Here is a 21,756-nt window from a genome sequence, read left to right as displayed (position 1 = left end):
ATAGAGAGAGGCAAAAATTATAAATTTTTTGAAGAGACATCTTTTATATTTATTCATGTATAAAATCTAGGATCGTTTTCAACGTGCAAGTTGCACATCTTTCCGCATGTGAACAAAAAATTATCTGTGCTTCCACAAAAGTCAAGAACTTAACTTCAAATCAAATCGTACGTGGTTCGATTGTCACTGCCTCAACCTAACAATGTTAATGTCTGTGAAAACGTGGAATACAATAAATCCAACATGATTTGATATATCTAATCACGTGAAATCACATTTATTTCTCAGATTTTGCAGGAAAAATAGCAGGTGGATTTGTGGCTAAAACCGCAGTTTGCTTCTTAGGTGATTTTGTGGGTTTGGTTGTTCTAGTCTTTTTCTCGGTTGCGGATTGTTTAGGAGAAGTCATTGTAAGGTGTGTTTCGAGTTTTTGAATTTTAATGGTCCTTGTGCTCTCAAATTTGGGGAAGTGTCTCTAGTTTCATAAGTCACGCATCAAAGTATCCATCTTTTTTTTTTTTAATATATCGACTGATGTGGCATAAAGCCACGTAAGCCGATTACTCGGTGGTTTTTCTTCGCCGGTTGTACGTAGCAGGATGCATTTATTTTCATGTAATGTCTGCTTGTAATAGACAGTTTTCTTCATATATATATATATATATATATATATATATATATATATATATCAACAATGAATAGAGACTCTTATTTTTCAACATGATTTTAATGGAATACGTGGAATACAATAAATCCAACATGATTTGATCAGTTCTTCTACGTACAACCGAGACGAGTAACCGTTGAGCAACCTGCTAATAAATATATTATTAAGAAAAAGAGAGAAGAAAAAAGAAAGTGACAAAACCAACGGAGTCATGAAGTACAAAACAAGGAAATGGAAAATCAAGAGAGTGTCATCGTCGTCGTGGGTCTGAACCAGTGGTCATCATCGTGGGTAGCCGGTCTTGAGTAGCCAAATCTGTGCCGGTGGTCATCGTCGTGGACTCGTGGGTAGCGTTATGGGTAGCCGAATCTGTTGAAAGTGGTCGTCGTTTGCAACCCCCTCCCCCCCTCTCTCTCTCTAAAATATGCTCTCATCTGCAAGCCAAACAATAGATTGTCACTATTTATGGGAAAAAAAAATTTTGTCGCTCTCCACTGGGCAACACCTCAACAGAGTAAGGCCAAGCTTTCTACTGTTAAACATCATCTACACAGTATACCCACTCTCAAACTTCATCATCGGACTATTAGAAATTGCTGCACACACAAATCCCACCCACCAATTCACCACCATTTCAGATAACAAATTCTAATCTCCATAAACCCCTTCATAAAAATAAAAAATAAAAAAAAACCAGAACAAAAAGCAAAGAAAATGTTATACTTCCATAGATCTATACCTTTTTGGTTGTTTAGGAAAAGACTATGAAGAGAAAACCAGAAGAATATGAAAGGAGAGGAAAAAGCTGGTAAAGTTGATTTTGAGGAAGAAAAATTTTATTTGCAGTTGATATATTATTTTTATAGTTCTCTAAAATTATAATGTTTTTTCTATTCTTCAACTCGGCTATGTTCTTCCAGAGATCTATTCCGGATGCAGATGCAGATGCAGACGCGGATGCAGATGCGGATGCAGACGATGCGAGGAAAGACGAGAGAAAAACATGAAGTCAGTTTCAAGTTTTTAATTCAATTGGAGGCTTTAAATGCAACAGGAAACAAAATATAAGAAAAGTCAACCGGCCACATGGGACGCGGTGCCCCCGCGGTTTCCCTGGCCGTTTGTAAGTAGACATTTTCTGATTTGATATATCTAATCACGTAAAATCACTTTTATTTTTCACGTGATCTCTTTGAGTGTAACATTTCTCTTCCTATATCAAGGAATGGAATGAAGAGAGACTCCAGTAGCAGCTGAATCTAGTACCTCTCCTGAAACTCGGTCATTTACCGCATCTGAATCAAACATGGCCACCGTGTCTTGGACATGGAGCATACTCGCACTGCTTGTGCTCGCACATCTCCTGCGACAATGGGCATTGAAAAGCTGGAACAAGAATAGGAAATTACCACCTGGCCCAAGAGGGTTCCCCATCTTTGGGAGCCTTCATATTTTGGGGGAGTTGCCTCATCGAAATCTACAGCGACTAGCCCAGAAATATGGCCCCATCATGCACTTGTGCTTAGGTTTGGTGCCTGCTATTGTTGTCTCCTCGCCTCAAGCTGCCGAGCTCTTCCTTAAAGCACACGACCTTGTGTTTGCTAGTAGACCACCTATGGTGTCTGCAAAGCACATCAATTATGGGCAAAGGAACATGATCTTTGCTCCGTACGGCTCTTATTGGCGCAACATACGCAAGATGTGCACCCTCGAAATGCTTAGCAACGTTAAAATCGATTCTTTCAAATCCATGAGAAATGAAGAGACTGGCCTACTGGTGAAGTTTATTCAAGAGGCCGCCAGTAATTGTGTTGCTGTAGATCTGAGTGCCAAGCTTATATCTCTGAATGCGGATATGTCATGCCGTATGGTGTTTGGGAAGAAGTACGAGGACAAAGATCTTGATGAGAAGGGATTCAAGGCTGTAATGCACGAGGTTCTGTATCTTGGAGCAGTTCCTAACCTAGCCGATTATATTCCTTGTATTCGTCCCTTTGATCTTCAGGGGCTAACACGACGCATGAAGGCTGTTAGTAAGATCTTGGATAATTTTTTTGAGAAGATCATTGATGAGCATATCCAGTCCAAGGATGAAAATAAGACCAACGACGACTTTGTTGATGTCATGCTGAGGCTCATGGGGTCAAGAGAATCTGAGTACTCTATTGAAAGGTCCAACATCAAAGCCATCATTTTGGTAAGTAAGTTTTCATACCACTTGCATTCATGTATTGATTTAGCAAGGAATCAAAGTATAAGTCAAAAAAGATTTATAAAACTTATAGTTTATTAGGTAGTTGTGTAATACTTAACGTAGTCAAATAGATGCGTGAAGAACAGAATTATGTATAACTCTACAATTGGATTCAGATATTACGCTAATTTCACATATCAAAATTTTGGTGGCAGGACATGCTTGCAGCCTCGATGGACACTTCGGCAACGGCAATTGAGTGGGCACTCTCAGAACTAATGAAGCATCCACGGGTAATGAAGAAGCTTCAAAAGGAGTTAGAAACTGAGGTTGGCTTGAAGAGGATGGTAGAGGAAGCAGACTTGGATAGATTGGAGTACTTGGACATGATTGTAAAGGAAACCTTAAGGCTACATCCAGTAGCACCACTTATGATTCCTCATGAGGCCAGGGAAGATTGCACAGTTAATGGTTTCCACATACCCGGAAAGTCTAGAGTGATGATAAACTTATGGGCCATCGGGAGAGATCCGAGTGTTTGGAGTGATGCAGAGAAGTTCTTCCCGGAGAGGTTTGTTGGGAGTAACATAGATCTCAGGGGACGTGACTTCCGACTAATCCCATTTGGTGCTGGCAGAAGAAGTTGCCCAGGGATGCAATTGGGTCTGACTGTGTTCCGGCTAGTGCTAGCACAACTTGTGCATTGCTTTGATTGGGACCTTCCAGATAACATACAGCCAACTGAGTTGGATATGACTGAGGCGTTTGGTATTACTGTTCCTAGAGCCAAGCATCTACTTGCCATTCCTCGTTATCGCCTTCACCATTGACAAATTTATATTTTCTCTATTTTTGGTTGCTGATTTCTGCAATTGGAATGCGTAGATTTGTATGCAAAGGAATAATTTAGTTTTGTAGAAGAAAATAGTATTATGTAACTAAAGTTTGCTTGAATTCAGTACTATGTAATAAATAAAATCTAAGTGTCAACATTAGCACCTTGATTTACAAACTTTGCTCGAATGTAGAGTAAGATAAAATATATATATATATATATATATATGTTTATATTATGTGATAAAGTAACTAGTCATCAAGAGAAATAATTAAAGGCTCTTGAAGTTTCTCAAAATAGTGAACTTTATGAATCCGATAGTTATAAAGCTAAATAGGTATGCTAAAAAGAAATTTAATAAGAAACTAGAAAGCTCTCATATGAAAATTACTAATGAAATTATATATATACATATATACACTTTAATTTAACCATTTTAAAATTAATTATATATTATTTAATTATTATTAATGAAGTGAATGAGAGTGGATGATTTGACTAAATAGGAGCAAAATATCATTAACGAGAGTTGAAAAGTCTTGTTTTTTAGATTGCATAGAGAGAGCCGGAAAGTCCTCTTCTGCATTAGAGAGAGTTATGTCATTGGATTACAAATTATTAAAGCATCCTTTTTTTTTTTTTTTTTTGAAGGAATAAGACTTCTCATTCATATTGTAATCACAATGGATGAATAAAGGGGGGAAAACCTCCAAAGTAATGCTCTCCTCAGAGAGTTTTAAACCATCCCTTTTAGACATAAAATATTGTACATCCCCTACAGTTAAGGGATTTCCCTGAGAATCCTCCTCCTCGCCCTTTTTTTGTGCATCTTTTCCTTGCTTAGAAAATTCCTTGAGATCCTCTGCTATGGCCTTTCTCCTATGACTTTCCGATGAAGCTGCATCTGTCTCACCTTGCCTTGCCGGAAAACCATTGGAAGAAGGCCTTTTTGAACTAGCCCGAAGCCATGCACCATACTGAGGGGTGAAACTTTCCTTAGCACTCAGTTCCATCTCCATTTTAGCACATCTTCCAACCAAGTGATTGATCAAACCATAGTGATAACAGAAATTAGGCAACTTCTAATATTTGAAAGAGGTCCAGTACTTCTTATTCCCAAGCCTCAGAAACCTTCCTCTTGCCAAAGGTTTAGACAAGTCCACCATAACTTTGGTGCGTAAAAAACTCCCCCCATCCGTTCCACCACCATTCACATCCACTCTGAGTACCTCTCCCACAGTCTGTCCTATCTTTCTCCCCCCATACCATAGTTCATGCCAGCATATGGTAAGTCGTGACATTGGATCCAAAAAGGTTCAGATGTAAACTGAACATCCCTGGAATTGTAACAACACTTCACAGTCCTTTCAACAAATTAGAAACTTATCAAAGGACCACGGACGACCATGCATAACCCTTCTCTTATCATCACTTTGTGCAAATTCAATTAAGAATTTGTTCCTTCCCATCTCAGTAAATACTGCTTTACCTTCTGTTTGCCAAACTTTGGGTAATGTATTTTTAAAAGCACCTCTGTTGATTTCCTTTTCAGCCATGACACATGCCATTATGCACTTCTTGCTCTTCTCCACAGTCCAGCGTATATCTTCCTCATTGATCTCCACCTCCTGTTGTTCATCTTCAGTTAACTTGAGATTCTCATACATACTGGACAAATCTCCCTTCATACTCCCAAACTCCCCAGACTTAAACCCGAGAGATAGGAACTCTACGTTTAGATGTTGAGTTGAATCGAGATGAACTGAGTTCTTTATGAATAGTAATGAATTGATATGATAGAGTAAGTTTTATAGGGCTCACTTATGACAAATTTAAATGTATTTAGACTTTAGATGTTAAAATAAGTTTAGATATATTTATGAGAATTTGAAAAGGGTTGTGGGTCTCGCGTGTAAAGATATATTGTATTGAAAAAAGTTGTGGATCTCAAATGTAAAGAGGTTTTGAGTTTATATGAGTTTATTGATTTGAGAGTTAGATATTTGAATATTATACTCAGCTTAAAATTAGATTGCATTGAGTTGATCTCAGTATAGTCTAACAACCAAATATGGATAGATGAATGTCCTGCTTTTACTTTTTTACAAGTATGTAAGGATATAAATTGTTCAGGTTTACAGTATGATGAATGAATACACGAGGTTCTTTGGTTTCAAAAAAAAAACAACCAAATAGGGCCTAAGCTTACCAAGGCAACCTAGAGAGAAAAAGCCTCACCTTCATGAGCCCGATTTGGATATACAAAATCATTTCATCTCATCATTACAACTTTATCAAACTTTCACACAAAATATAATAAATAATTTAATTTTTTTAAATCTCAAAATAAAAATTATATTAAAAAATTATATTCTAATAATATTTTATTTAATTTTTAATAAAATATCTCATCTTATCAAAATTGCAAACGCGACCAGTGAAAAAAGGACCGTATTTATTAGGTTGAAACTCCCAAGCCTTGAGGAACTTATTAAAGCCTCTTTTTTATAGGTTGAAACTACTGAAGGTAGATTTTTCTTTACTTTCTTTACGCAAGGAAAAGAGACGATTTTATGGGCTTTAGCAGTAGCAACTCTTTAGTATATATTTGGAATTGTAGTGAGAAATATAATTTATAATTTATAATTTAAGTAATAAATTTTATTATTAAAAATTTATTTTTTATTTGATAATAATATGTTTAAAATACTTACAAACATGTTATGTATGTTTAGAAATAAATTAAGATAAAAATAATGATTATTTGAATTTTTAAAGATTATGACATCCTTAAGAGTTTAAAAGTTGTAATTATTTAAAAGTTGTATGAGTATTTTTATCTATTGACAATATTTTTAAAATTTGAATTACGTTCTGCATTATCCAAAAAAAATATGTTTGAAACGAAATTTTTAACTTATTTGAAATTAAAAAATACTTTAATATATAACATTTAATTTTTCCATTAAAGAGCTTTTAAAACTATTTAAGCATTTTTTAAGACTCATGCCACAACCCCAAACAGACTCTTGGGCTCCAACTCTGGAAATTCAGGAACATTACGTTATTTAAATTTTGTGCGTGTAAACGCCTTCATATTCTCCAAATCAAACCGGCTTTCAAGCAAAAATGAGAATGAAATGGCTTGTTTCCCTTACCAGAGTCTAAAAAGGAGCAAATAACACTAGAAAAATAACCACAAGAGGGTGGGGGAAATAAAAAGGGCAAATATTCCCTTTTCACGTTGCGAGCCATGTTATATGCCTGTCAAAAAAGAACATGCTGAGAACCCAAAAGAATCAAAATCCTTCTCAATTTAGATCAAACCCAAGCACTGACTGTCAAATAATCAACGGATGCAGGTCTCTTTACAAGAAGATTTTCAAAATAACAAAAGAATTTGATCATTTAGCCCAAAATCACAAGGCTTGAAACCAATTAAGGAGAAAAGAATTAAGAGAAACATTGGGGGGGAGGGGGTGTCAAGGAACCAAAAAAACTAATTCCAAGACCCATGTACAAAAATTTTCAAACAGATACAGAAGAGAGATCGTCCAAGACTTGTCTGATGTTAGGCCTCTCATTTACTGGGAGAATACACCTGATCGAGACTCCGAGCAATTCATCCATTGCTTTGGAAGTTTCTTCCCCACCTGTAATGTCTCTGTCGATACAATCCATTCTCCGTCCTTCCTGATCGCATAGTCGAACCCAATCTGTAAGATCAACAGCTCCCGACTGGCCTGATATTATGTCACCAGCACTTCTCCGGGTTAACAGTTCCATTATAATCACTCCAAGTGCATAGACATCTGCCTTGAATGACAGAACTGGTTTAACAGCAGTAGCAAGTTCTGGAGCACAGTATCCAAGTGCTCCAAGATTTAATATTTGCTCCGCAATGCCACCCGACGTCATAAGCCTGTGAAGACCATAATCAGTAAGGCGGGCATTGTAATCAGGACCTTCCAGGAGTATATTTGTTGGTTTCAGATTTCCATGTGGCAGACCTCTATCATGAAGGTATAACAGGCAGTGAGCAACATCCATGGCAATCTTTAGTCTTTGACTGAACGATAATGGGGAGTATCTACGAGGTGTAGTTTCTGCATTGAAAAAAGAGAAATATTCAAAAACTAAGAGAGAGCTCATTGCATGTCAAGTACTGCTGCATACACAAGTGCACAAGCATTTGTAAATCAAGATTGCTTGACTATGGTAGGTCTGAAACCCAATGCGCTCCGTTCTCTAATGCTCCTAAAAAGGGCAGGAGCGAAGGGCACCACAAAAACTAAAGCTTGCAGAAAGCTAGCTCATTTATTTAAAAATAAATAAATAAATATATGGAAGATGTTGCCTATTTGTGTCATGTGGTGTTTATGGCAGGAGCGTAACGAACGGACTTTTGATGACAAAGAAAGATCAATAGAGGAACTAAAGGCTTTCTTGTTTAGAACTCTTTGTACTTGGGCCAATTCCGTTAACTTTAATGGCCAAGATCTCCATGCTTTCCTTATTTCCAATGTTCCTACTTAGCTAGGACATTCTTTGTACTGAACATGGCTTTTGCCTATTCTTTTATTAATATACTTACAATTATAAAAAAAAAAACCAGTTAGCCCTGTTACAACTTACAACAGCAGCTCTGTTAAGCACTAGACTTTACTGGCCAAATCATCAAGCAGTTGACATGTCTGAAGGACCAAGTTCAAAATCACGTATGTGTCTGCATCATTTTATTGTTGCTACTGATCATTTATTCATTATCTGCCTGAACTTACCTGCTGAATTTGCTCAGATATAGGTTTGAATCTAAAGCCATATCAAATACAGGTAAATTGTTCTTGTAACAAAAACATTTCTGATGGCAAATTGATATCTCTAGGTTATAAAAGTTGTCTTGTGGCAAAAGCTCTATGCACAGCCAAGCACTAGAAGTTCATTCCCATAGCAACATTATGCATTGAATCCTATTTCTCCATCTGCAGAAAGATGGATAGCCCAGAGGGAGGTGATATCCAAAACTGTGTGTAATGTTAATTATACTTTTTCATGACTAGCTTTTAGCTTTTTCTAGTTCCTAGCTTGTATTTAGATGTTTTCTCTTGTATACTTCATATGTACTTGGGGGCTAAGCCTATTTACTAGTCAATAAAATTTCTTATTACTAACAAAAAAAAATGTTAATTATACTTTCCAAGTAAAGCGTCCAATAATCTGATGGTAAGCCTCATTCATAGACAGGACAGCAAGCATAATTAAAATAGAATACAGTCCAGGACGCCAATTTCTAGGAGAAATGAAAGATAATTATGAGGGTTGATATTATGATACCTATACTGGACCATGCATGCAAACACCATATTCACATAGCCAATTGTGGAACATTTATCCTCCAAACATAAGATGTGATCAGATAAAAACCATGACTTGTAAAAAAAGAAAAAACCAACCATGACTCAATGTGAGCTTAATGAGGCAATAATGACTATATACACTTAGAATGGGACACAGCACCTCACTTCACTTTAACATCAGAGAAGTGGATCTGAAATCCAGATCGGGTGTAAATACATCTATTGATATGTTGAAATCAGAAGTTCTCATCTAGGTATTTATAATGCGACACAATTTTCCTCCAACCAGGTTGGAGGAAGTTTCCTCCCAACCATATAAAAAATTGCCACACGTCCCCTGAGCATGTGACAAGCACATGCTTTTTTAATGAAGAGATTCATGTCACTTTTTTAACTTGAACTTTTAAAAAAGCATGTGCATATCACATGCTCAAAGGACACGTGCCATTTTTATAAATGGGTTAGAGGAAAGCGTTATCATTTGTCCTATAATATTGTGTTCAATTGCCTTACATTCTATCATCAATAAAATTCTTATTTACCGATCAAAAAAATATATATATTATGTAGAATTGCATGTCTCAGATATTGGCATTTACTGCAACAATAAAAGTTAAAAAGAAATAAGCTACCCACTAAGTGTTTATTACACGAAAATTAACTTGGCGAGTGTTTGCCGATAACACTATCCATCACAGCACACTGGTCAGATAAAATGCCATAAAGCTAAGTGAACTGTTTGAAGGTAGCTCTGCTATCAAGTCCCATGTTTGATGTAGACTTTCACTAACCATCCCAAGACTAACAAAAATAAAATAAACAAAGCATAAAAAAATCACCATGGCAAGAGAAGACTCCATTCTTTAAACATGCTTAATTTACATGGTATTGAAAGAATAAAATATATGATGAGATAATTTCATTAACACGGGAGGAATGAGAAAAATTACAAAGAGAAACACCAGAGATATAGCTATTAGAGACTAAGGTCTCGTTTGTTTTCACAACTTCTCTCAACTCATCTTATCTCATCTAATCTAATTATTACAACTTTTCTAATTCCTACACAAAATAAAATAAACAACTCAAAATTTTCATATTCCAAAACAAGAATAATATTAAAAATATATATTCTAACAATATTTTATTTAACTTTTAACTTTAATTTCAACTCATCTCATCTACAAAAACAAACGAGGCTTAAAAAACAAGGTTTTCAGAGTTCTTACCATAAAGATGTAGGGCCAAGCTATCTCCCCGTACGTAATCTGCTAAAAGAAGCCTCTCTTGTTCTCTTGGCCCCCAATAGTATGCTCGTAATGGAACAATACATGGATGTCTTATAGAGCCAATTCTTTTAACTTCTCTAGAAAATTCCTTTTTATTCTTTACAAGTCCCACCCGTAACCACTTCACAGTCAAAAAATGTCCACTGTCTAGAGTAGCTTTATACAGTGTGCCATGGCTGCTTCTGCCAAGCACTTCTGCCGGAGCACGAGATAACTCCTCAGCAGTAAATGCCAGCGAAGCATCCAGGAAGAACAGTTCTCCAGCCAACCTATCTGGCGAGTACACATCCAACATGACAGGTTGTTCAGACACCTCTATAAAACGGGGTGAGGAAGCTAATGGGGAGTCTGGGGAGGACTTCCTTCCAGATGTTGCAGGATGATTATCCAGCACACTAGGATTCATGGAAGCTGAACTAGTTGCTACTCCTTCAGGCAAAACATGCTCACCAGTTTCAGTTAGTAACTCTGCCTGCCCAGGTAATGCCCTTGAATTTGTAGTCAGCAAGTGATCATTTGAAAAACTCAAGGAAGTGGGTGGGGGCTCAACATTCCTGTGAAACTTGAAGAGGGAAGGCCGGGCAAATCTTCCTAACTTAACATTTCCCCCTGTATCTTGATCACTAAATCCACTTCTTCCACGGAATTCTTTAAGATGTGCTCGGTGATAAGCCACTAAGACAAAAACAATCATCATAGCAGCACCAACCGAGGCAAGAATGATTGCCAATCTAACAGTCCCCTTAGAAGTATGCTGTTTCCCTGGAGAATGAATACTATCTGGAACAGAAGTTCTTGGAAAACCATTTACTCCGTTGAGCAACTCATTTCCAGGATGAAATGAAGATGGAGGAAACCTTCTCAAATTTTCTGGAACATCACCGGATAATTCATTGTAGGACACATTAAATACATTTAAGCTGGACGGAAGATTTTTGGGAATAGTTTCCTTGAATTTGTTTTTAGATAGATCAAGGTACTCCAGGCTAGCAAGTTTGCTCAATTCATTTGGTAGCTGTCCTGAAAAGACATTCCTTGCTAGATTCAATAGTTTGAGACTTGCCATGTCACCTATGTCAGTAGGCAAGGAACCTGTTAAGGAATTATCGGAGAGGTCAAGATATTCCATCTGCATATATGGAGTTCGAGTTAATAACTCACTTGCATGTGAGCTTTGAAGAGGAATATTCCCGGAAAAATTATTTCCTGAAAGATTTAGGCTTGTCAATGTTACTGCAGTGAAGAAACTGCCAGGAATCGGCCCACTAAGTCTATTTAAACTGAGGTCAACTGAGGACAAGCTACGATAGGTTCCCAGTATTGGAGGCAAGGTACCTACTAGGGAATTATTTCTCAGAGTAAGAGTTGTTATGCTATCAAACTGAGAAGTCAAGTTTGGAATGCTTCCTGACAGTTCGTTGGAACTCAAATCAAGAACCTGCAGCACGGTCACCCAATTTTGCATGATAGTGATGTTACCAGAGATTGAATTTCTGCTTAAGTCCATTATTTTACAACTTCTCACAAAATTGGGCAAAGAGCCGGATAAACCATTTGACGAAAGATTCAAAGAATGCAAAGTTGTGGAATTAATCCCAAGAACTGGACCTGTACACACAAAATGCAAAATGGAGAGTACTGATTGTCAAAACATGCATTCAAGATATAATACTCACAAGAAAATAAAAACGATGACACCCAATCTCGAACTGAGAATATAAGTCACATATACATTCTTAAAAGAGTTACCAGCATGAAAAGTCCAGCTAAAATTGGTGTGTTGTTTCTCAAGAGCAGTTAAGAAATCTTAGCATTTAATCTGCACGTTTCATGTTGAACTTTCGAATTACTGTTACTAAACGTAAGCTTGAAAAGCTAGTCTGATGGAGCTAATCTGCTTAGCCAAGATTTTATTGAAACTCAGAAGGGGCAGCCAAGAACAGAGGAAGTATACAAGAGATAAATCCAATTTGAAAAAGAAAAATAAAGATCAAGAAATCATTGAAAATAGAGATACATCCATAAGCAACCATTCATTTGTAAAGGATTTGAAACAAAAAGGCCACTAACTACACTATAGTCCTCTTATAGTCTTTAAACTTAATTTCTTTCTCAACAAATGTGACGCATTAAGCTCTCAAAAATCATCTTCCACAGTAATACTTTTGATGACTACCAAACCGTCCTCCCCAACAAGCAACCGGACCAACCACTTGTCTAGGGATGATCATGCCATCCCAAAGAAACCGAAAATACAATAGGGCACTAGCAGTCTCATAGTGAATGAAAGATTATTGGCATTTTCCTCACTTCTATTCATCTCTTGCACATGCAACACCAATCAACAAACATATGTCACTTGAGTTATTTTTCCTTTCCCCTCACTTCTCTTCATCTCTTACTAGAAGCACAGAGGATACACTTAACTAGCCAGAAGTAGGAGAACGTGAGCAAAATTCATATGCTGGAGAAATGAGGGATGTTGTGATCAGTCATCCAAGTAAAGAGATTGTTGAATATTGTGGCTGTTAATCCATTAATGTCCACTCCTGGTCCTCAACAGTTCAGGCATTTCATTCAAGCCAAATGCACCACATTAAGCACTACAGGACCATCCTCTACACATTGGAATTTTTGTGACTATCACAAGGATTCCACCAACATGTCAACAACTTCACCACCATCTCAGGCATAACTTATTCTTTTTTAGCCAACTCACAATGTAGCAGAAGATTATCCATATTTTTCTCATTTTACTTGAACAAAAACACGACCAATACTGAAATATTCCTATTCCTCAAATTCTCCGACGTTGAAACCTTTCCTATCCTATCAGCTTAACCTTTTACTTATACAAAAAAATATTTCCTAAGCTTTTCGATAAAGTTTCTTACTTACATACTTACAAAACAAAATATTTACTGAGGCAATCATCCGATCAAAGAAGTTTCTCCAAATACATTTCCAGGGAAATGATGAGCCAACTGGAGGGATGAGCGCTTTGAAAATGATTTAACCTTATATATTCATTGCTTGGACAAGATCCAATACATTTTATCATCGCCACAACTTCTCCATCTAAAAGAATACAAGCGGTTGAAGGAAGAAGAAAACTCCGTCTCCATTCACAGGCTTATTTAATAACATTCCATTAAGGCATATTATCTAACAACTGCAAGTGTTCTGCAACCAAAATCTCCTTGCAACGAGATAACCAAAACAACTCAGGTAAATTGTCTTTAAGGGCTGGTCCCCACACCAAAAATCATACCAAGAAAGGGATTTTAGACCCATTACCCACCTCCTGATGTTTTTCCACACCTTGACCCCAAACATTTCACTGACCTAATTTGAAGACCTACCCCACATGCTACCATATTTGGCTTCCACCACCAACCAGTACAAAGCTTCCCTCTCCATAGCATAGCACCCTAACCATTTCCCCAATAGAGCTATTCTGAAAATGTCTTCCTCAAGTTATTTAAATTGTGTACCTTCTGGTTTAGAACATAGCTAGCAATGATTAATTATCAAATGTGCTAAAATAGTTATTATCAATAAATCTACTTTTGCATTGTTAGGTTGCTAGCCTTCTAAGGACCATGGTTCTTTGGCCTCTCTGAGATGATTGGGTTATGTCTTCTTGTGCAGTGGATCTCTTAACATGTTGGAAAGTCCAGTTTGGTAGCCATCAATGTTCACTATTGTGAAGAATGACCCCCATTGTTGGAGAGAATATTGTAATTTTGAGGATTGAGAGAAATCGGTGCTGGAGCTCAAGTCCTTTCTGAATAACCTCTTTTTTTTTTTAGTTAAGCAAGAAATTTTATTGATAGCAATAGGCTTTCTTAACACCCTCTTTCATTGGACTGTGGCCAAAATAGTTCTAATTTACTTTTTTTTATAAAAGATAAAAATATAGAGTTCTACTTTTCATATCTTTGCTTTTCAATAATTTTTTTAGCTCTATCCTTTTGCTAGTTAGATGGATCTCTTTTATACTTCTTGTGTACAAGGGTAACACCCTCTTTCACTTAATAAAATTTCCCCAACAATCTTGAACATGTAACTTGCTTCATTACTTGATTACAGACTCAGAATGGATGAAATTCAATAGCAGGAAACTCATGGAAGAAATCCTGATGAAGAAGCAAGCAAAACAGAACCCTTTTCTTAAACTCATATACTTCATGTTTACTTTTATCTTGTTATATGCTTGTAAACTCAAAAATGTTTTTCATGATGGCATTGGACAGATTTGGAAAGCATCCCAAGTATATACACTTAGGTGTGGGCTGTGTTCAGGTAAATCAAAGATTTTAGGGGTATGTTAGATTAAGACGGATTTTGAAAATGTTTTGAGAATTTTTGAGAATTTTTTTAAATGTAGTGGTTATTGGGTGTTGTGAAAGTAGATAGAAAATTTTGAATAAGAACTTTTTTTTAAAATATGTTGTATTGGAGTGTGTGAAAGTGGATAGCTAGAGTTGAAAAGTTGTTGGAATAAAATTTTTTGGGGTAGTTTTGTTTTTGTTTTTGTAAAAGTTGTTTTGTTTTTTGTATTTTTCACTCACTTCTATATCATCAATAAAATTCTTGTTTACAGATAAAGAAAAGTATTCACTTTTCACTGAAATATTGGCAAATGATTGGGTGAAAAGTTGAAATAGAAAATTTGTTTTGAGATTGAAAGATGTATGGATTGAACTTGAAATTTTTTTCAAAGCTGACTTAACCCAACAAGCCCTAGGGTATCTGACTGTGCAAGAAGGGTTTAGGACTTACCCAAAAAGCAGAAGGCTACAAGTTGCGGAGGATCTTGATGTAGTTGATACTCAAACCACATGCAACTCACTTCTCTACTATAAGTGGGTAAGTGATGGTTACCATCATGTACTTTGATATTTACACCTTCACAGCTCACAAGCCATATATATCTCCTGATGCAAGCTTTACTTTAGCTTTGATGCACATCTAAAAGGTGGCCACTGTTTGATAATTTTGATTTATTTGTTGCTATTACTGCCACTACTTTAACAATTCAAATGGTTGAAAAATCAATCATTGATTTTTAAAGGTGTTTGAAGACCGGCAGAGATCCTTGGATGAGCTGAAAAGATTCTTCTACAACGCTCTTTTTTCTTGGGCTTCCGTCATTGATTGTAATGGGGATGCTTTTCACAATTTGCTTGTATCCATTTCTAGTTCCTAGATGATGCCAGGTGTAATCTGTTATCCGTGTATGCTTCCTGTGTACTTGGACTGTGCCTCTTTTCAATCAATAAAATTTTATTCTCGCTTATGAAGAAAAGACAGTTTCTAACTACACTCTAAGGCTTCATTTTAAACCAAGAGCAACCTTAAGCTGTGCAAATAGGAATTTGAGCCTCAGGAATGACATGCAATTTTTCTTGCATCATAACTTAAATCCTCCATTTGAACATACATTCGTGCATGCGCTTTCTGTTTATCTCAAGTCAGATGGTAAAAAAGTCGGGAATGCCAGGATAGTTCTAGGCTTGAATCTTTGCCAGTGAAATAAAAGGTTTCCACCTATGACCATCTAAACCAATATGAACATTTGCAAACTGAAATTTATGAGCAGAAAGCAAAAGTATTCACTGGATATAAATTTAATAACAATAAATTGGTATAAAATAGTTTTTTAAAGTAGCTTTATTAGTGCAAATTTTCACCAGAATTTTTTTTGAGCGAACAGAAGTTAATTCACTTAATTTTATTCCATATTCATTTTCTAGTCTGCAATTTTGCTTGAACAGTTTTTATACTCACAGGTTGTGCACTCTCAGACAAGAGGTCCTGCACCTTTCAGCTTTCAACTATAAATCACGATCGACCATGGAAGCAACTTTATATCGATAAACATTTTATTAACAGCTCAAGACAGAAAACAAAGCAATCGATAACTGTAAAATCTAAGGCATTCAGGCTTGGCTTGGGCAAGGGTTGAGATTGAGGTAGACAGAGATCTTAGGACTGAATCATACCCAGTACCCAAAAAATTGATCAAATGAGATAAACTTCAGATCTACAAAACCTTAAATATCAAAAAAGTTCAAATACCCGTAGCACACTTTAACAAAATACCTATAAGAGAATGTGTAAAAGAGCATGTATATGTATAGGCTTCGCAGATTAGATGTCTCACAGCATATAACTCGTGGACTTAATATTCCAATTTCCAACATGGTATAGTAACGCAATCAAGCAAACAAACACATACTTTCCAAAGCCTTTTATCAAGCAAGTGATAATTAAATGTAAGCAGAGGTGAAATTCTTTACCTGTAAACCCATTGCCACTAAGGTCTAATTCCTCCAGTGGCACAGAACTATCTAACAATTGCTCCGGTATCGACCCAAACAACTGATTACCCCCCAACCTCAAAACCCTCAAACTCGGCAACGACCCTAATGAAGGTAGCTCTCCACTAATCCGATTATATCCCAAATCTAAAACCTCCAAGTTCCGGAACAATCCGATGACTTCACTCTTGAATAACTCACCATTCAATTCGTTATGGCTCAGATTCAAAGAACGAACTGTATTAGCTAAGCCGGAAATATTCTCCGAACCCATTGATAGCCCACCGTAAAACCTGTTGTAACTGAAATCCACAGACTCTACATTTCTCAACTCCGATAATACATCACCAATGTTACCCCGCAGCTGATTCCTATGCAAATCCAACGCTTTCAGTTGCTGTAAATTCCGAATTCCGCTCGGAAACCTGCCGATGAAATTGTTAGAAGATAAATTCAGATAATTAAGCCCCCACAAGTCGTTCATCCGGGCCGGAATCGGGCCGTAGAAGTTGTTATCGGACAGATCCAAATGCTGCAACGTAGTGATAGTTCCCAGCACCGGGGCGACCCTGCCCGTGAAGTGGTTGCCTGACACGCTGAGATTCTTCAACATCTTGAGGCCGGCAAGAGTGTGGAACTTCAAATCGCCGCCGAGGCCCAAGCTCTTGAGGACGATGCCGGTGACGTTGCCGGAGCCTTCTTCGCAGACTATCCCGCGCCAGTTGGGGCAGGCATTGGTGTCCAACAAGAGCGTGGACGTGTTCCAGGACAAGACTAGTCCGAGCGGGTCGTGGCTTATGCCCTTCTTGAATTCGAGTAGGCATCGGAGCTCCGAGTCTGATGCGGAGGAGACCAGCAGGACTACAGAGAGAATGTAGAGAGAGAAAGCGGTAACAGGGAGTGAGAGACGATTCATTTGACCACAATGTGGAAACCTCCCCTACAGATTCATTGAAAGAGAGATAGAGAGAGAGTCCTCGAAACCCTAGAATATCAAAGATAGATTGGTTTTCTGTGTAAAAGAGAGAATGGTAGAGCTAGGGTTTGATATATATAATTATATATAGATAGATGACAATGTAAGGGAAAAAAGAATCCGTTAACAATGGCGGTTCAGTGAGGTGGAGGAAGATGGTTGGTGGAGGTGAGTAACTACAGTCTGTAAAGGACAAAGCTTCTCTATAACTCTCTCTCTCTCTCTCCCTCTCTCTCTCTCCCCCTCTTTTGACGCCGTTTGAAGGTTCCGGCGTCTTTGTTCTTTTGTATCGATAATTATTAATAATTAATAATATGGAAAGAGGTCAAACTTGCACGTGGCTGTGATATGTTCTGATCTGACTTCTTGTTAAGAAAAAAAACTGCATTATTGCATTTGCCTCGCATAACTTCGCATTCTACCATTTTTTATTCTAAGAAAAATAAATATTATTTATTATCTCTTTAATAATAGTAGTTAATAAATTATTCTAAATTTCTTATAATTCTTTATTTAAATGAAATATATTATTATAAAGCTATTTATAAAAAAAATTATTATTCTATAAAAATATCTTCCACTTATAACGTAATAGTAAAGATAATCGTTAAAAATAAATATAACTCTTTATTTTTCTTTGAAAATATATTTTCAATAATACCTTGCATATACTTTTTTAAAAGTCATCAAATTAAAAATTTATTTCAAATTATTATATACAAATAAGTTATTCTATTCTCAAGCCGGTGTTATCCACTTCACTTAAATGATAAGATTTAATTTATAAGATTTAAATTTTAAAATTTATCTTTTAAATTAAATTATATCACAAAAATATTTTATTAAGTATGTTCTATACATTGACTTGATAACGGAGTTTTTCTATACAAAATACAAGAAGTTACTATAAGAAAAATAAAAGATGTTGTTTGTCGTCTATTTTTTTCATTTTAAATCACATATGTTGATTAAATATTATTTATTTATAAAAACACTTAAAATGCAACAAATTAGCTAGTACGACGCAAGGTGACAAAAGTTAAAATAAAAAATAGATATGCCATCTTGATCATCTTAAAAGGTTATTTGCTTATTGAAAAAATATAGAAAGGTTTTTTTTTATATATATAAAAAAATTTGGCAAAACGGTTTTTTTTTTAATATTGTGGTTGCGTTTGAGTGATAAGATATTTTTAAAGTAAGAAAAGTCTTCTTACAAGCGATTTGGTGCACAAATCGTACACCAATATTAAACATAGAGTATTCGTTTAATGAAATAATGTGAATTGAAGATGAAAATAATTTTCGTAAGACAGATAATCTTATTCTTCTCTCAAATTTTATTTTTTTTTGTAATAAAAAAAGTTATGTAGTGTGTCAAATCATTTGTACCTAACAAGTTTCTTTGAGGTATTCAAAAAGTAATAAAAAATAATAATAAAATATTAAATAATAATAAATAATATAAATAAATAATAATAATAATAAAATAATAAATAATAATAAAAAATAACTCAGCACACAAATAAAACCCAAAACAATTTGTTGCATACGGACTTTAAAATATCTTACCATATCAGGAATCTAAAAAAATCACAACTAATGGATCATATCTCAATTTTAAAGATTTTTTATTTCGACTGAAATTATTATTAAAAATAAAAATTCTGTCGGATTAGAGTCGTTTTCGTAGCTTGGTATTTGGTAAGAAACGCAACGGAAGTAGGGAAGTGAAGAAGTGGAACACAGCTCAGCGACATGCATATTAACGCCGTTAACTGCTCGGTGGCGTCAAGGTCTTCTGTCTAAGGAATTTGATTCGGCATTGCATGTGATGGATATGCATCACTCCTAATAAATACAATTTTATTTTTTTACTCAGCAAAAAAAATATTTAGAGAGAGTCTACTATGCCGCTCCAAACATATCGGTTTGATCGCTAGGTTTTTTTTTTTTTTTTTATCAAATGATGAAAAAAGTAATTTTAAAAATATTAATATATTTTTTTTATTTTTTAAAAATATTCAAATACATTAAAAAAATGTTAATAGAAAAAAAAATTATTTCTGCATTTAGCAGTAACACCGAGCTGTCCTACTCAAATAACAGAGTAGCACTGCTCAAGTATATATATACAATTTCAAAAATTATTTTTAAAAATTCTATTAATTATTTATTTTACCATCATTTTTGGACATTTCATGATGTGATTGATTCATAAATTAGACATAATAAATAATATTTAATATTTTAATAGAAGTATGATAATAAAAATAATAATGAATAGCATTACTTTTTATTTTTTTTAAGTAGACATATTTTGATTGGTCCAATTTATTGTTATTTCGACACTTCCTTTTGACTCTCTCCATGAGACGTTTAAACACCAACAAATCAATTGTCTTTGTTACGTAATACACACACAAATCTCAAGTTGGCAAGTTATTCCTCGCCTAAATTGAATTCGTAATTATTTTTTAAAAAAATTATTTTAAGTATTTTAAATATTTAAACTCAATCCTCTCGGATACTCTAAATTCTAATTGCGTAAATGATTGTTGAAATTATTATAGTGTTTTTAAATAGTGTCTTTAAAGATGATCATCTAAATAAGGTCATAAATCTTATCTTTTTCGAGTAATGTTATATGTTTTTTAATTTATATCACTTATTTTATCTCTTTAATATACCACAATATGATTCCACGTGACTTGGTAAAAATAAAATAGCGCTCGAAAATACAAAAGGAGTAAGGCAATTTCTAGATTTCCTCTACATTTTTATGTTTATATTTTTAATTTATTTTAATAAGTCATGTTCAAGACGCCGAAATGAATAATATAAATTAGAGGGTATAGTAGCATTTTTCATCTTTTTCAATTTCTAATTTGACAAAAGAGAGAGCAATGGGGAATATTGAATCCACCAATAAATTACATCATTTGGATAGTGAAAGTGTTTTATATCATCTTATCTCATCATTACAATTTTTTTAAATTCACACATAAAATATAATAAATAATTTAACTTTTTCAAGTCTCAAAATAATAATAATATTTTATTCAACTTTTAATTTTTATCTAAGACAATTTCATTTCATCTCATTATTCAAACCGCACTATAAATCTTTGACTTACTTATACGCAAACAAATCTTGAACCATAAGTAATTGAAGCATTCAAACACCATCCACCAATTAAATTTAAGACAAGGAAAAATCTCGAACATATAAGCTATTCCTCGTTTACATTGAATTAGTTTAAAGATAATTTTTTTTAAATCTCAATCATTATTTTAAAATTTTAATTTTATGTGCTAAATATGATAAATACTAGAAGAAAATAATAAATATCTGAATTTAAAAAAAATGAAAAAAGAAAAAGATGGTTGGTATTCAAAGAAGAAAATCTCATGGAATAGAAGTTTAATAGAAAATATTGTTTTTATTGTTCATTGGCTATCTCATTGCCATATTTAATTTTATTTTTTTTTTTATTTTTTTTCAAAGAAGAAGATAATAATGAAGTGAAGTGGGTGGTAGGGTAAGAATTGAAAGGTTAGGGACAAAAATTGGGAAGGACCCCAATCCAAATAAGCAGTCGTCAGCCTCAGGTCCCCACGGCTGGATTTGGGTTTTCTCGTACAATTTGTCCCAAAGAAGTAGTCTTCTGTTTGAACGGCTAAGATTCACCAACAAAGTATGACTCATCACATGGCATATCGAGGTCAAGTCGTGGTAACCACCAATAATCCCTGTACTTGTTGGGAATGTCCTTTGTCACTACAAGAAAAATGGTCTTTTGTGGTCATTTAATTGCGGCGAAAATGTTATTTGTGACCAAAACAGACTCATTTTAGCTGTAAATAATCATTTTCCTGGAATTAAATGGCCACAAATAAGCAGTTTTCTTGTAGTGTGTCTTTGTGTGTGTGTGGTTTTTTTTTTTTTTTTTTAAAGATTTATATAGGATAATATAAGAATTTTTATAATTTTCAAAAATTTTAAACTTTTCGTAATTTCATTCTTAAATATCATTTAAATATAAAACATTTTTCAGTTTTAAATTTATACAATTTTTACAAACTTTAAAACAAAAATAATATTAAAAAAT

General features: G+C 34.9%; 2 protein-coding genes across 2 annotated transcripts; one reads left to right on the top strand and one right to left on the bottom strand.

Annotated features, from left to right (window-relative positions):
- Positions 1-1,938: 1,938 nt before the first annotated feature.
- On the top strand, positions 1,939-3,721 carry LOC108985775 (cytochrome P450 71AU50-like). Its single transcript, XM_018958196.2, has 2 exons — positions 1,939-2,864; positions 3,077-3,721. Exons 1-2 carry the CDS (start codon positions 1,974-1,976, stop codon positions 3,689-3,691), a joined length of 1,506 nt encoding a protein of 501 aa, XP_018813741.1. The 5' UTR covers positions 1,939-1,973; the 3' UTR covers positions 3,692-3,721.
- A 3,258-nt stretch (positions 3,722-6,979) lies between these two features.
- On the bottom strand, positions 6,980-17,814 carry LOC108985783 (probable inactive receptor kinase At5g10020). The gene is made up of 3 exons (XM_018958203.2): positions 16,648-17,814; positions 10,283-11,950; positions 6,980-7,802 (listed from the first exon to the last, which is right to left on the bottom strand). Exons 1-3 carry the CDS (start codon positions 17,582-17,584, stop codon positions 7,225-7,227), a joined length of 3,183 nt encoding a protein of 1,060 aa, XP_018813748.1. The 5' UTR covers positions 17,585-17,814; the 3' UTR covers positions 6,980-7,224.
- Between the last annotated feature and the right edge of the window lie 3,942 nt (positions 17,815-21,756).

Source organism: Juglans regia, chromosome 1 (genome assembly GCF_001411555.2).
Source record: "Juglans regia cultivar Chandler chromosome 1, Walnut 2.0, whole genome shotgun sequence".
Classification (NCBI taxonomy): Eukaryota; Viridiplantae; Streptophyta; class Magnoliopsida; order Fagales; family Juglandaceae; genus Juglans; species Juglans regia.
This window is presented reverse-complemented; position numbering and strand designations above follow the sequence as displayed.

What these genes read in the sequence shown, in the direction of transcription:
- LOC108985775 (XM_018958196.2), top strand. Translation starts at nt 1,974, where the DNA reads ATGGCCACCGTGTCTTGGACATGGAGCATACTCGCACTGCTTGTGCTC. An exon ending in ACATCAAAGCCATCATTTTG is followed by an intron (nt 2,865 to 3,076) that starts GTAAGTAAGTTT and finishes TTTTGGTGGCAG; the next exon opens with GACATGCTTGCAGCCTCGAT.
- LOC108985783 (XM_018958203.2), bottom strand. Translation starts at nt 17,584, where the DNA reads ATGAATCGTCTCTCACTCCCTGTTACCGCTTTCTCTCTCTACATTCTC. An exon ending in TAGTGGCAATGGGTTTACAG is followed by an intron (nt 11,951 to 16,647) that starts GTAAAGAATTTC and finishes TTGTGTGTACAG; the next exon opens with GTCCAGTTCTTGGGATTAAT. An exon ending in CTTGGCCCTACATCTTTATG is followed by an intron (nt 7,803 to 10,282) that starts GTAAGAACTCTG and finishes TTTTCAATGCAG; the next exon opens with AAACTACACCTCGTAGATAC.